The sequence below is a fragment of the Cricetulus griseus genome, chromosome 6 (assembly GCF_003668045.3).
Source record: "Cricetulus griseus strain 17A/GY chromosome 6, alternate assembly CriGri-PICRH-1.0, whole genome shotgun sequence".
In the NCBI taxonomy this organism is placed as follows: domain Eukaryota; kingdom Metazoa; phylum Chordata; class Mammalia; order Rodentia; family Cricetidae; genus Cricetulus; species Cricetulus griseus.
The window spans coordinates 129,311,865-129,328,498 of NC_048599.1; the positions used below are offsets into that span (position 1 = coordinate 129,311,865).

Here is a 16,634-nt window from a genome sequence, read left to right on the forward strand (position 1 = left end):
TGGTCTGTGATGAGTCCACGGAAAGGGAAGGAAGAGTGTCCTGAACCAAGCCAGATTCAGGAAGCTCCACCCTGCCTGGGCGTGTCTGTTTCAAGCAGGGACGAGCCTGGAGGGATCTGGGTGGATGGCGCTTAGGACAAGAATTGGGTAAAAGCAGGGGGTGGCTCACCTGGTCTGCGATGAGTCCACGGAAAGGGAAGGAAGAGTGTCCTGAACCAAGCCAGATTCAGGAAGCTCCACCCTGCCTGGGCGTGTCTGTTTCAAGCAGGGACGAGCCTGGAGGGATCTGGGTGGATGGCGCTTAGGACAAGAATTGGGTAAAAGCAGGGGGTGGCTCACCTGGTCTGCGATGAGTTCACGGAAAGGGCGAATATAAACTCTTATGAGCATTAACTTCTTTAAATTCTTAGTGATTTCCAGGAAATGTGTTAAACCTAAAATGTTGGCTAAGCAACTTAATCTATGTAGTCTTTCAAATAAAATGTTTTTCCATTTTATGACAGATAATGTAGAAGAAAAAAAGTTTGCTTAATTACCCATAGTTTAAAGTAATATAATACTTATAAAACATTAATCAAACCACAGGTTTCTATTTGTGGTATTGTTATTAAATTTTATGTGACAAGCAATAAATATGCAGGTGTTAAATTTGTGACAATGCCTAATAATGTAAGAGCTGATAGACCTTTAATCATTGTAATATTATATATTTTTTAAGGATTGGGCCAGACTGGGTATGCAGGTCAGTTTTAGAGTAGTTATCTGTCATGCTCAGTATTATTATTTAAAAATTGCTGTGAAGAGAAGTTACAACATATAACAGGACTCACATAGAAGGTTTATTGGAAGAGGAGAGAGAAATGGCAGAAAAGGGGGCAGAGAGTGGGGCAGAGACCAGTCTCTGGGGACAACAGTGGTGGAAGAGAGAGAGGGGGGGAGAAGTAGAGGAGGGAGGGCAGGGAGGAGGGAGGGAGGGAGGGAGGAGGGAGCAAGGAGGGAGGAGGGAGGGAGGAGATGGAGGAGATGGAGATGGAGAAAGTGGGCACGTGGGCTAGGCTCTTTTAAAAAGGAACATTGTGAATGTGCACAGGTGGTGCTCTTAGTGGTTGCAGCTGAGGGTGTATCCTATTAGAACCCCAAGGGCAGGACTAACATTCAGGCCCTGAGTTCAAACAGCACTGAAGCAAATATTAGCAATAACAGTACACCCAAATACAAACCAAAAATAATTTGCAAACTGTTATCTGTTTCTGCCCCTGTATGATAGAAAATTAATATTCTTTTTTTTCTAAAAACAGTCTTAGTAATATTATTGGGAGGGATGTGGAGAATTTTGATATCACCCAGGTACTCTTATCTAGAAAATATCCTTTTCTGTGGTTTGTTATTGTGATGTGACAGCAGTAGGTCAGAATCTATACAGTTTTAACATATTTATAACATTTTATTTGAATATTTATAAATGTAATTGAAAAATAACTTAGCAGTATAATTACAATGCAGGTCATACTTGTCTTTCTTTTCGAGAATATGAGCCATAAAATAAGTATACGTGTGTGTGTGTGTGTGTGTGTGTGTGTGTGTGTGTGTGAGAGAGAGAGAGACGAGAGCAGGAGAGAGAGAGAGAGAGAGAGAGAGAGAGAGAGAGAGAGAGAATTAATTTGAATAAATTGCATTGATTCTATTGCTTTTTATACTGGCAGTTTATCCATGAATGAATATTTGAATCTTGTTAAAAATTCTTTTAATAAGGCAGCATTCTAAGGCAAATAAATATGAATCTGAGTATAGGACCTAAACCTGGGTGTGTCTAGGCTTTCATGTATACAATAAAATAAATGACTACCTGGTATTATCTTTCCTACTTGAACATATGTAAGAACAATCAGTCACTTAAAAAATGAAAGAAATTTTTCATTCACTAATGCATGTGTGTTTTTTAGAGCAAGGTAGTAGGATGATTACTGAGATGAGGTGACTAGGCAGATCATAATATTAGGGGATTTCTAGTCCATAATGGAATTATACTCAGTATTGGTTTTGTTATGAATATCTGTAAGTGGAATAAGTAGAGAAAGATATAAAACACCTACAGTTCACCCACCCACTTGAGCAGGCTTGCTTTCCTTACTCTAGCTGCTAGCCAATTTATGACCCAAATCTTCATGATTAATGGGTTTTAAATATTTTCTTCTGAGCTGGCATTAGCTTCACTTACAACATTTTTCTTCTAATGCCTTACCCTTATAAAGTAGCACTAAACTATTTTTCTCCATAAACTGTCCTGACACATGATCCCACAGTTTAATTATAATTGCTTAGAAGTACTTCCCTTTGTATGTTTGAAATGTGTAGCTTTATCTTTTCCTTCCCCATTTCTTTCCAAAGAAATGGAATATGGAGCTTAAAGAATCCTGTTTTACATGGAGTTTCTTTCTAGTCTCTTATTTTAAACAATGGCACCATTAATTTTTATCTTAGGCTCTGGTTCCTCAACTATTTTCATCATCATCATCATCATCATTATTATTATTATTATTATTATTATTATTATTATTATTATTATTATTATAACTGAAAAGAATCAACTCAATTCTTAAACATCCATTCATTTCACAATATTGTATAAGCGTTTTAGGGAATAATTTTATTCAAATACTAAATACCATTTTTATCTAATGTCCTCTCTTCATAAATTAGGAATGCCAAAAAACTTTTAATTTTATTCATCACTGTTTTCTTTTACGAGGACAAGGAAGGGTAAATATGTCAGTGACTTAAGAGAATGAGCCAATGTGTATTGGGCCACTTTACCACCAGCACTTGAAACACTCAGAGAAGAAGGAAAGAATAACTTTAGAACTTGGAGAATTTATCCCTGAAATTATGATGCTGGGACAACTTTTCAGATATTTCCTCATAGAGTTTTATGACAATTCACAATAAATCTCTTTTGTTAAAGTGGAGTTGGGTCTTATAAAGCAAAGTCTGTATTCTAGGAGGAATCCTGTGCAATTATGCCATTGTGTTCTTGTAGAACAGCTTGCTTTCATCATGATTTTTGTTCAGTTGCAAGACTGGTATCTTTGGCCACAGGCTAGAGACTACAATATACTGAGTCTTTGCTTTTCCCTTCATGTAATTGAATGGGAATCCATTATGGGCCTTTATGGCCTCAGAGACTCTTATTTAAATATAGAAATTATCATCACAATGATGCCGACTCAGTTACAGTAGGAAAACAGGAACTAAATTGGTTGTATTTTACAAATATTTTTGTTCTAATCCTAGTAAAACACTACAATAGTCTATAAAAGCAGAACTAATTGTGTGTCTTATTGGTTTACACAGTTCTCAGAATGGCATAATATTCAAAGTAGTTATGAAGATCTATCCTCTTCTGCAACATGCAACATGCTTCCTGAAATTCTGGCACCAGTTAGGGCTGTGGGTCTTAACCATCCTAAGCCTGAGACCCTTTAATATGCTTTCTCATATTGTGATAACCCCAACCATAAATTATTTCATTGCTACTTCATAATTGCAATTTTTCTGCTATTCTGACTCATAGTGTAAAGACCCACAGGTTGGGAACCATCAAGTTAGAGGGCCAGTTCTTACTGGAGCATTTCTTTGGTGTAGGAGAAGCTATAAAATCCTTCCAAATGGATATTAAAATGGGAAAAATGCACACCCTTGCATATTTTTTGCAAAGATGTACAGTTTTCATTAGAATTTTATAAATCCATAAAAATTCTACTAAAAATCAATTGTCCATCTTGTACTTTTTCTCCATAATTTATGTTATTTTCATCTAAGTGATTTCCTTCTAGATATTTTACTGAAATGTGTTCATTGATTTTTTTTTTTTTTTAAGGCAGGGTGGAAATTAGTGATTTCTTAGTTAATCCATTTTTGGTATTATGGATGAGAGATTAGCCTATAAATCTAAAACTAAGACTTAGGTGTTTTAAGTTTTTTTTAATGTTTGTTTGTTTGTTTGTTTGTTTTTTTCCCCCAGGAATATAGAAGGCAAAGAGTTCGGGGTTAAAAATAATGCAAACATTGGGGTAGTTGAGTGAGGCACTTCAGGCTATAATTTCCAACCTGGAAAACAGTTGTTTTGCACAATATAGAAGACTCACCATGCAGGGTATTCCAGGAAGTAACATTGGAAGGTAACAACTGAGCCTTTCTTAAGCTAATCTTCACTGACTTAGGTTGAGGGAGTTCAATTATATTACTAATAGATCTTTATACTATAACAGGAATCTCCACGTTTTATCTTCTGCATTCTTTCACATTTCTAAGCATCATGACTCATTTCTACACTGATGATGCCTGCTCTCTAATATACTAATAATCTATATTAACTTTTACATTATATTAATGTCATTCAATGTCCCTGCAAAGTCTGAATTAATCGTATATTTAAAGTACCATTCTCTGTATATATATACATTACATGATACATAATACATAATATAAGTAGACATAGGTGATTCTGTCCTAGAGCAGTGCTTCCTCAACCTTCCTAATGGTATAATGCTTTAATACAGTTCCTCATGTTATAATGACCTCCAACCATAAAATTACTTTTGTTGCTACTTCATAATTGTAATTTTGCTACTGTTATAAATCGTAATGTAATTATCTGTGTTTTCTGATGGTCTTAGGTGAACACTGTTAAATGGTTATTTGACACCCCAAAGCGGTGCCTACCTACAGGTTGAGAACCTTGATTTTAATGAAGACAGACAGAATAAAACTAACACCCCAAATAAAAGTATTATCATTAAAACACTTATGTTTTGTTATTAATGTTAATCCCATTTGTTTCTTGAAGTAGCTCCATGAAGCAATCACTGTCTTCTTTTATAGATAAAGTGTGAAAGGCCTGAGTACCTAGTCAGAGGTCCTATAAATAGTCAATAATTGGCTGTCTTCTCATCCAGGTTATTCGAATTGAAAATGTTCATATTTTTCTTGCAGTATTGCTTCTCTTGTCACTTGTACAGTGTGAGGGGTATTTTCTGAGTATGAGGAGAAATCAGGTTCCAAGGTAGGCACAGGATTTCAGAGGAAGCCCTGTACCTATGTTTTAGAATATGAGAAAAGAGTCTACTTAACTCAGAATTCCCTGCTTTTAATTCCTTCTGTCTTTTCAATATCTATAATCATGATTCTTTGCCTGCTTGTGTCAATAACCAATTCTGGGTAATAGTTTTGCAAATTTCACTTCCTGAAGGCAGAATTCTCACTATTCATCTGTTACAAGCTTTTGCTCAGATATAAGGACCCTATATTAGAATATTCACAATCTTACCTAGTGTAAAGATATAAGCATTAATCCATGAAACTTTTATTTGGACTTGCTCATGTATCATAGTCTCAGATAAACTCTGGGGATCCAGAGTTGTTAAGTCCTTGTAGAGAGAGATCAGTAGGGATTGTTCCATCTAAACCATTGAGACAGTTCCCATTCCTCACCAGTCCATCTCTGATAGCTCCTCAGGTATTGTTGGGGGGTGGGAGCCTTTTCTCTGTATCTGTGCCTTCTTTAAACTTCTGGATGAGGAAGGACCTTATTTTAGCTCCACAGAAGTGACCGTCCTGTTCTGTGCTAGGTCATTGCTGGCCAAATTGGAGTGTTATTCCACAGTGGGTTATCTGGTTGGCTGAAGTGGGGTTATCTCCAAGTTTCCTCTCTTATTCTGCTTTTGCCCATCAGCTCCTTTATCTAGATAGCATATTCTTCTTGGAGGTATTCTTTGGCATTTCCATATTAGTGTTTCTCATGTATCTGATAGTCTGGCATGACTCAACTAAAAAGATGGCTTGAAGAACTTAGAATGTACTGTACCTTAGGTTCAAGGTTCTCTAGCAAGTCCACATTTCTTTCCCGCTTCCCCGACTCTTACAATTCCACTTTCTGTATAATACTCAGTGCTTTGCTTTGTAGCTCTTCGGTACAAAGAGGAGAGGAAAAGTACATCTGTATCATTCTCCTGAATGCATTATACAAAACTTGAAATTGTGACTGAAAATCTAGTAGAGGTTGTATATTACAACTTCATTTCTTGAATTGTTTAGTTTTTTCAACTATAAAGTCCTATGCAGTAGCCAGGGATACACAGAGAAACCCTGTCTTATCTAAACAAAACAAAACAAAACAAAACAAAACAAAAAAGCAGTGTCATACTTACTTGGAATAAGGAACAATTGAGCTATTCTTTATTTAAATGCAATTGACAGCCAAGCGTTGGTGGCGCACACCTTTAATCCCAGCACTGGGGAGGCAGAGGCAGGCAGATCTCCATGAGTTCAAGGCCAGCCTGGTCTACAGAGCATGTTTCAGGACAGGCTCCAAAACAATACAGAGAAACCCTGTCTCGAAAAACCAATAAATAAGTTAATAAATAAATTTGACAATTAGTAAGCTTTTAATGCACATACCTGTTAAGACTGAAAGCTTATTTATAACTAGAGGAAAATATTTTTCTCCTTGCTGATGAACATTTGAGTAGTTTAGGAAATGTGCTTTATTTTGTTTTGCTTACTCATTCTGAAAATACTTCACTGTTTTCTTAAGCATTCCAAGCATCTGAATTGGATTTTCAAAACATGTATACAAGTAACATTCAGACTAATCAGGTTGTATTATGTATTTAGGAATATATATATATGTATGTATGTATGTATATGTATATATACATACATATATATGTGAGTGTGTGTGTATGTACATTTACATATATGTATATAACAACAATTAATGAAAAGAGTTCATAAATTATAAAGAATAAGGAGGAGTTTATGGGAGAGTTTAGAGGGATGAAAAGGAAATGGGAAATGTTATAATCTCAAAAATAAAAGGAATAATATAAAAATAGTTCAATACAATGAATAGGAACTATGTGAGGATAGTCCCTTTACCTGGTATTCTAAACAGTGAGACGGTGTGAGGGCGGGGAAGAGCCAGAGAAAGGCAGCAAATATAAATGCCTGAATGAACTGTCCAATAGTCTGACTCAGCAAAATCTAGAAATATAAGTGCAGTTGTGGGGTTCCAAGTGTCTATACATTGTGTAGCTTGGTCCAGCCAAGTTTAGAACTTGTCAGAAGGAGACCCAGTCTGGAAAATAACCAAATATATGTACCAGTGCTACCCCTCTTTCCCTGTGTATTTTAGAGTCTGATTAATTTCATCTGACAATGAGTTAGTCTCAGAGGTCTGTGTGAAAACTCTTTGGATAGATTGTAAAATACACTCCTGGTAAGAGAAAGGAACAGGAGAAGAAATGCAAAGTAGCATGGTTATAGCCAGTGTTTCTCATGGGCATGCCATACTTATGGGAGTCAAACCTCCTTCCAGAACCTTTACTCTGTACTAGTCATTCTTCTGAGCTCCAAATTACTCTGGGTCTCACAGGCTCTTGGAAACAAACTACAGATGGGCTGGGCTGGAGGGCACAAATTCATGCCCAGAATCAATTGGGCACATCAAAAGAATGGGGTGTAGAACATTCTCTTGACTAGTTCATTTGTGTTCTCCTTCATTCACTGTCTCCCTATTCCCTCCACTACCATTTTTCTATGTTCTAGAAACAAACCACAACTGGGAATTTTCTTAATGCAGAAAAAGAATTCTCTTGAGAACAATAAGCAGTATTCTCCTCATAATTATTTGGGTACACTAGAGAAGCTTAGGAGATGTAAAATCAGGCAACAGAATTCCCAGGAAAGTATCCCTTCCACATTTAAGTACAATAGACTTATACCAGTTCTGCTACCTTGTATGGTTGTTCTGAATTTTAAAAGCTTGAAAATTCTATACACCTTTAGAAATTTTGTTTTATTTAAAATATTTTCACATACAACTTATTTGGATCACATTTTCCCACTCCCAACTTCTTTCAGATTTGTTTCATCTCCCTATCCATCCAATTTCATGTTCTCTATCTCCAAACAAAAGACCATTAAAACAAAAACAATTTTAAAACAAAATTAAACAGAAAGCCTACAAAAAATTCATGGAATTCATTTGTGTTGGTCATATATTCTCTGATGACTAAATATGTTAGACATTTCTTTGTTTCTCAGCTCTTTGCTTGGTTCTATATCCCATTTTTGAATTGGTTTATTTTCTTGAATTTCAAGATATAACCCATCTTTAGCATTGGAGGTTTCCTTGATGGCCTAAGATGTCTAGATGGAGCATTGTCTCTTCTATTATTTGATGACTACACTTGAAATTCTCTCGTATATGTGTATATTTTAGGAAATTTCTACAATAGTTTTCATATGGCTTTTCGGGGGGTGCCATTCCCTATATTCTGTCCTTTACCCTGACCTCCTGTTCCCTCCCCCATTTAATCCTTTTAGTTTCCACTTTACTCATAATAGTACCTTCCTTTTCTCTTCCTTGTTCTCTTACTATCTAACTTCTGTGGTTATTCAGATTGTAACACAAACATCAAAAGCTTATTAGCTATTCTCCACATAAAAGAAAGAGAAATCATGAAATATTTTTGGGGGGGTCTGAGTTATATCAGGAAGAATGTTTTTATAACCCTATCCATTTACCTACAAATTTCGTTATTTAACAATGGAGTAATATTACTCTATATAGATGTGCCACACCTTCAGCTAGGTAGCAGAATACAAAATTAATACACAAAAATCAGCAGCCTTACTAAATGCAGATGACAGACACACTGAGAAAGAAATTAGGGAAATAGTTCTTTTCACAATAGCCTAATAAAATACCTTGAGATGACTCTAAACAAGCAAATGTAAAAGTTGTATAATAAAAACATTAAGACATTAAAGAAAAAACCCTAAGAATAAACTAGATTATGGAAAAATTGCCAATGTTTATGGATTGAGAGGATTAATATTGTGAAAATGGCCACCCTACCAAAATCATTTTACAGATTCAATACTATTTCCATCAAAATTCCAACAAAAATTTTCAAAGAAATTTAAAAACCAATCTTTAAATGGAAAGACACACAAAAAAAAAGAAGAAAAAGAAAGAAAAAGAAAACAACAAACACCAGGACAACTAAAACAATCCTGAATAATAAAAGAACGGCTTGAAATACCAACCATTCCAGATTTCAAATTGTATTACAGAACTATAGCAATAAAAAAACCAACATGGTATTGACATGAAAACAGACACAATGACCAATGGAATTGACTTTAAGACCCAGTCATACGTCCACATACCCATGGACACCTGATTTTTTTTTTTTTTTTTTTTTTTTTTTACAAAGAACTATGCATTGGAGAAAAGACAGCATCCTCCACAGATGGTGCTGGTAAAAATGTATGGCTGTTATTAAAAGACGGAAAATAGATCCATATCTGTCACCTTGCACAAAACTCAGCTCCAGATAGATCAGTGACCTCATTGAAAGATCTCATATCCTGTATTTGCTAGAAGAGAGGTGTGTGTGTATGGGTGATTCTTGAATTCATTGGTACAGAAAAAGACTTTCTTAACATGATAACAGTATCAAATACACAATTAATTAAGTGGTACTTTGGCAAGATAAAATCTTGTGTATGGGAAAGGAACACCACTATTCATGCAAAGCAGAAGCCCACAGAGTGGGAAATATCTTTACCAATTATTCTCTTGAATAAATAAAGAAATACTGAAATTCAAGAAAATAAACCAATTCAAAAATGGGATATAGAACCAAGCAAAGAGCTTTCAAAAGATGAAATGCAAAGAGCTGAGAAACAAAGAAATGTCTAACATATTTAGTCATCAGGGAAATGCAAATTAAAACTACTTTGAGATTTCATCTTACACCAGTTATAATAGTCAAGATCAATAAAACAAAGGACAGAACATTTATAGGGAAGGGGAAACACTTATTAATTGCTGGTGGATGTACAAACTTTTACAGTCAGTGTAGAAATCAATGTGGAGGTTTCTTAGGAAGCTGAGAATGGATCTACTTTAAGATTTAACCGTACCATTCATGGACATATACTTAGTAGACTATTTCTCACATTAGAGATGCTTGCTTGTTTCTGTTCATTGCTGTTCTATTCATAAAAGCTCAATGTTTTGCTGATAATAAAATAAAAATAATCTTTTTAGCTAGATTGGGTTGAGACATGCATAGGAGATTTTTAAAGTACACCTCTGAATGTTTCTATTAGTTTTTTTTTTTTTTTTCAGGTAGATTAACTAAGGGATGAGACTTCTCTGAATGTGATTGGCAGCAAGCCAGGGGCCAGGGGTGGTGCTTTTGTTACTAAAGAGCTAACTAAATAAAAGGAAAAGGAGATTAAGTTCTATTCATTCTCATTTCCCTCTCTCTCCCTGTTTCCCCACTCTGAATATGTCACTTTTTCTGCCTCATCTTGCCTTCCTTACTGATACACTAAAAACATCTGAAACTAGGGAAAAATATGTTTATATCCTAGATAGTTATTGTCTTGTATCTTGACACAGCAATAGAAAATCTGACAATACTTTTCAGATATCTTACCTATGCCTTTCACAAGTACAGATGTTTCCATTCTGTCTGATTTTTCAATTCAGTTGTGAGAAAAATATAATCCTTCTTTATTTGGAAATTTAATGCAGGCAAATCAATTCATGTAGAGCTTTAATTAGACCTAAGTGAGTATTTTTGGACAATGACTAAAGTGCATTAAAGAATAAATCTTACTTATTGTAGTTAAAGGAGAAAACTTATTTACAAAACTAAACAAGTTAAAATGTTAGACCTATCTGAAGAGAATATTGTGTTAAAGCAAAAGTAGCTTTGTATATGTTATAAAAAAAATCATTAGAATTGGTGACCCACCACCGTGTGGCATGGGCTGAGCATTTCAGTTATTATAGAAAGAGGAACTGGAGATGATATTATGGTCAAGAATAGGCAGATTTGAGTGCCCTTCACTCCCACCAGGGACAGTGTGGTGTCCATGGCCTGTGTTACCACCAAAGGCCATGCACATGCCTGTGGTCTGGACTGCCACCTGAGGCCATGTGATGTCCATATCAGTGCTGCCACAGAGGGCTATGTCTGTGTTTGTGGCTCTACTGCAGCCAGAGTCTGTGATGATTTGTGTGTGGCCTGTTTTACCACTAAATGCCATGTGGATGCCCAAGGTCCTGAAGTTGGAGGTTTTGTCCCACCAGGTCCTGCCGCCCTTCAGCCCCAAATAAGCACACAGAGATATTTTGAGTATAAAACTGTTGGCTGATGGCTAGGGCTTCTTATTGGCTAGTTTTGTCTTAATTATTAACCCATTTCTATTAATCTATATATTTTCACATAGTCTGGGCTTACCTGAGAATGCCCGGACCTGTTACTACTTTGGCGGCTACATGGTGTCTCTTCATGGCCTTTCTCTGCCTCCTCTCCCAAGAATTCTTCTTGTCTCATAGCCTATATTTCCTGCCTGGCTCCAGCCAATCAATGTTTTATTCATCAACCAATAAGATAAACATATATACAGAAGGACATCCCCCATCATGGTCCAACTGCTTCCTGAGACCATGTTGATGTCAGAGGGTCATGCTAAGCTAGCTATGCCCCTTACTTGTCCTGGAAGGGCTGGCTCTGTTACTCACTGGCCCAGGAGATGTGGGGAGTGACTGTCTCAGCAGGAGAGCTGGTTTCACCCTTCACGGGAGAGTAGACCCCAGAAGAACTGTCTAGGGCAAAGGAGAGTTGGTCCTGGTCCCTCACAGGGAGGGGAGAGGTGTTCAGGTGGAGGCTTGGGCTTTACCCTCTCAGCTACCACTCAGGCCCAGATCCAGAGCCTTGAGTTGGCCAACCAACCATCTACCCCATCTATGTTCTGCTAGAGCTTGTGAAAGGACCAGTATGTGGAAACATAGCCACAGGATCTCCATGACAGGGCAACAGAGGATATCTGAGAGGAATCTTGGTGAGGGTCCAGTATTGATGGTGTAGCAGAAGCTAGAGGCCTTAACCAGACCTGTGATTCATTTCAATGAACATTTACAGGTAAAACTTTTGGGGCAAAAGGTTAAGCTACATGATGCACTGTAGCTCTTAATGCTACTATGGCTAATGGACAAGTTATGGAGAGATGGGAAAAACAGAGGAGTGAAGTGGTTATTTTTTTAATTTCTATTATTTACATTTTTATTTTCTTTTGTGGGGGGCTACAAGGGTGGAGGGTGGACATGGAAAAACTGGAAAATGAGTTGGATTGAGGTCCCTGATGTGAAATTCCCCAAGAATCATTAAAAAATTATTTAAAAAATCATTAGAGCTAAAAAGTACTATGTGCAGGTGTGTGAGTATTTTTGTACATTGTTTTAGGCAAGAATGTCTAAAGGTATCAGTTCACTAGAATTTGCCTTTTAATAATAAATGCATTCACCAATGAGGTAAGGCATGTGTATGTATATGCATGTGGTTTGTTTTAAATAAGCATTACTGATGACTTCCATTCTTGTGCAGAAGTGGCTAAAGAACTCATAGAATCTAGAAATACAGTTTCATATTTATCTGACTTAATAATTTCCATACCAAACCTTAAAAAATATTTTTGAATCCCACCTTTTACAAATATTCTTTAATAGGAAAAAGCCAAAACAAAAGAAAGTTGAAGCCTCAATAGGTAAGAATATGTAGCCAAATGTTTTCATGGGATTCCTAAGTGTATGGGATGCTAGGTGAAGGTGATTCTTAAGTTCCTGTCTACTTATGATTGTGTACATGTATAACTAAGTCAACACAATATGTAAACAGAAATAAATGAAGACTAAAACTGGACAATTTCCTTAAATTGAAGTTTTAAGTATTCAAGAAACATAGGATTATAGCATATCTTTAAAGTAGGCCCTTTAGTAGAAATAATTTTAGGAACATCCTGTGGAAAGAATAAAAGTTCTGAACTGGTTACTGTAGTTCCAATTCAGTTCAATTTGATTAGTTAAATAAAAGACAAAACAGTTTTGTGGTATGCATGGGTTATTGGAATCAAGTACAAATCATTTTTCTGTGTGTATTTCAGTATTATTTAGGAGCTTACTGTTAATGTGGATCTATTTAATCTTCCTTGAGTGGTATATACAAAAAAAACAAAAACAAAAACAGTGAGTCTTTTGAGTCATTTCAGCTACTGTACACTGAATCTCCTTGGAAATGGTGGGAAAGTTGAATGCTTGGAAACACGTGTATTCTGAGAGGGAGCAGCGAGCATTAGCTGTTTAGATTCACTGAGAGCAGGATTTGGGCCAATAGTACTAGCTGTATTTTATAGGGCTTAATACACTTCCATTCAAGGTGATTGCCAGTTATTATGTAATCATGAGAAGATAGACTTTAATTTCAGTGAGTATTAGCATCATCAGCAACAATACTTTTTTGCATGTTGTGTGCCAGGTATTGTATAAAATTTGTTAAGCCAGAATTCCATTTGCTCTCTACATATTTAGAATGTTAAGAGTGTCAGTGCCTGTTTCAGATATAAACAAGTCTGAAAGGCAGCAATTAGTGACACCAGCTAGAGTCTTATATTTATGTACTTCAGTTGTATTTACAAAGCTCCTAAGAGAACAGAACTTTTCTCCAAAAAAGGTGATAGATCCCATGAGGCAGAAATGTTTCTGGTGGTTTCCCCAAACAAAATTGGGTCTGTGTTTTTATTGAAGAATCAAAAGATACAGCTTGAAACATTTGATGACAGCAAAGGGCCCTGGCAAAGACATTTTGCTTAGATTTGATGTGCAAAGGCTTGAGGATGATCATGGTACAAGATAAAGGGAAAATTTAATGAAGCATGTAATGTGAAAAGGAAAAGAGACATCCACTGAACTCCTAAAATGAGGACTTCCAAGTTTGTTAAAGTCTCCAGTGCATTATCAATAGAACAGGTGAGCCAGCATTTCCTTGCCAAAAAATGTGTGCCCTTCCCTTGTACCCTAACCTTCCACTGTTCGGATATAGATGGTATGTGACACTTTCTATTGTGATAATAACATTTGCTCCTCTTGCATCTATTATTTACTAACTTTGTGAATAGAAATAGTCTTTTTTCCCCTCTTACTGTCATTGAATCTTCACAAAATATTGCCTTTCTTCAAGAAGTATATTTTAAATAATACCACTTGCCTTAGACAATTAGATTGTTTCATAGAATGCTTTGCAATGTGATACTACCATTAATTTGTTCCATGCCTCCACTGCCTACTTTTATTGCTGACCCAGAAAGATATATAAAATAAACTTTTTAAGTTGAGTTATAATTGTTTATACGTACATCTTGTACATAAACATCCATTGTCAATTGATATCTGTGACTTCAAGTTTCTTAAAATGGAACATACCTTTAATTCCTCTAAATTCCTTATAGGACAAGCATATTTTTCCTTAATAATATTAGTAGTGGGTAAGCATCACTGCAAATATTGGAAAAGGAAATCTGTGTGGAGCTGGATACCATAGCTAAGCAATGTTTAGCACTAGGCTTTTCTCTCTAAGTTCAGTAGTTTGTAGCTTAGGCATACTATCTATCTTTTTACATTAAGTGTATTTACCTTCTGGATAATAGATTGGAATGATTAGAAAGTCAGAGTTGCATTTTGACTACTTAATCAAAAGGTACATTTTAGAATAGTTGTAAAGGATATGTGTAACTGTGATTGAATGTTGGTATAATCATTGTCTCTCTATTTGCTATATTCACATTGTTAAATTGCACCATATGTAGACAAATAAGCCTTATCACTTTGAAAGTTGACATGGAAATATTGAGTAGAGATTATAATAATTATTATGTAGCCTTTTTGAAAACCAAGCTTATATTGTTATCTGAAAATCTGGACCTTTTCATTGTGAGCCTGGCTATTGAACAGCTCAGTACCTGGAATTTGGTCAGTGTAGAAGCTCATTGTCAGGTCAGTGTTGAGAGGCTGACTCCACAACTTTGCAGCCAGGGCTGACATGTGATAGTGCTCCTAGAGCCTCACCTTCTGGAGTTCCCCTGCCTGACTTCGGAGAGGAAGAAGGAAACTGAAGTGCAGACAGAGTGTACAGATGACAGAGCAAGCCTTCAAACAGAATGGAGAACTTAAGTTGCCTGAGAGAAAACTGGATGAGTCTTGAAATACGAGCTTCATTGTAAACATCCCCAAAGACCAAGCAGATGAAATTGAAGGAAAAGATGAGAATCTTGGAAGAGGCAGACAGACAAATTTGAAACAAGTGTGTCTGAGACCAGAGGGGCAAGCATGTTGTGCTTTAAAGCACTTCTGAGGAAGCCAGCTATGTCAGAATCAGAGTTTCCTTGACAGAGGATTTAAATGGAAGGTAGGGCATTTGTAGAGGCGGGCACTTTAGACAGAAGGAAGTGGCACTCATCACCAGATTGAGAATATTCAGCACCCAAGTTATTGCAGTGGTTATACATGAAGCTGACTACAGGATTATGCTGTCTTTCATATCCCCCCCCCTTAAAACATAACTGAAGGAATTTTGAATCAGTTTTGAATAAAAAGAGTGGGAGCATCAAACCAAGACAGACATATAGGGTACAAGAAACCAGAGTCAGTTAAGCAGAGATGGTGATGAAGTGAAAACCTCTATCGTTTGGTCAAGCACTGCAGTAGCTGAACCTGTCAACTCATAATGGAGCAGGAGTCAAGTGCTTCTATGGTTAAAGAAGGTCAGAGGTCAAGTGAAGAGGATCTGTAGGACACAGGCTGACTGGTGAGGATAAATGTTTTTGATAGGTCTTGCATAGCAAGTAATTGAGTAGTGGAATTCGAAGTAAATGTATTAGCAGATAAAGCAGCACATGAAACAGAATAGGGGTGAGCCTTTTTGTGTGGATTTAGGGACAGGTGCTTTGGAAATCTGAAGTGAGGGCTTATTTTTAACTTGCATTTCAGCCAGTAGAACAGCATGTGATTCGCTTACTTATCAGTTCACGTTTCAAAGTATATAAAAGTATGTGTGCTCCTAGGTGACGAATAATATAAGGTTGATATTTTCATTTAGAAATTATATAGATACTATGAATGTGCAATTTTGTATGAACACATCAGATTTTTAATTTTTTTCTTTTTCTTCACGAAATTTGTTGTTCTTTCCACATTGATTCATTTTGGCTAGCACTAAGTCCAACTGAGCATGCTGCTGTGGAATGTTTTTAACTGCAGTGTTCACTGGAGTCTGTTTGTTTGCAGCAGATGATTTGACTGAGCTTTGATGCGCCGTCACTCTGCCGTTTGTGTACTTCAGCAGTGAGCAATGTAAACTCATTTTCTGAACACTTTGATTACTTGAACATCCCAGTGCCCGTGGCATGTGACAGAGAAGAGCACTCTCCACTAATCAGATAGATATGCTTCAAGCGTATTTACACAAAATAATGAAAACAGCTGTTAGATACCTTTAAACTTGAGTGTGTTTTGTTATTAATCTACTAGCCTGTACACATGACACTGTAATTCTTCACTCACTCAAGTTGCCTTTAATGACACAGTAATAAAAGTGAGCGGGATGAAAGTAATGGAATTGTAGAATGTAATGCCTCAATTGTTCTGCAGTGTCTTCCTTTTTTTGCCAAAATAAACCACAATTAGGTCCATATGGTGTTTTGAAGTTTTCAAGCAATGA

General features: G+C 36.3%; 1 protein-coding gene across 22 annotated transcripts in view; it reads left to right on the plus strand.

Moving 5' to 3' along the window:
* Gtdc1 (glycosyltransferase like domain containing 1) overlaps positions 1-16,634 on the plus strand; it is a 329,610-nt gene that overhangs the window by 177,496 nt on the left and 135,480 nt on the right. The window contains exon 1 of one of the 22 annotated variants that reach the window (XM_035446179.1): positions 4,061-4,178. The exons of the other annotated variants lie outside the window; for them this stretch is intronic. Coding sequence (XP_035302070.1) covers positions 4,147-4,178 — 32 coding nt within the window. The 5' untranslated portion in view covers positions 4,061-4,146. Of the gene's footprint in view, positions 1-4,060; positions 4,179-16,634 lie in introns of those variants that run through there. 22 annotated transcript variants of the gene reach the window in all.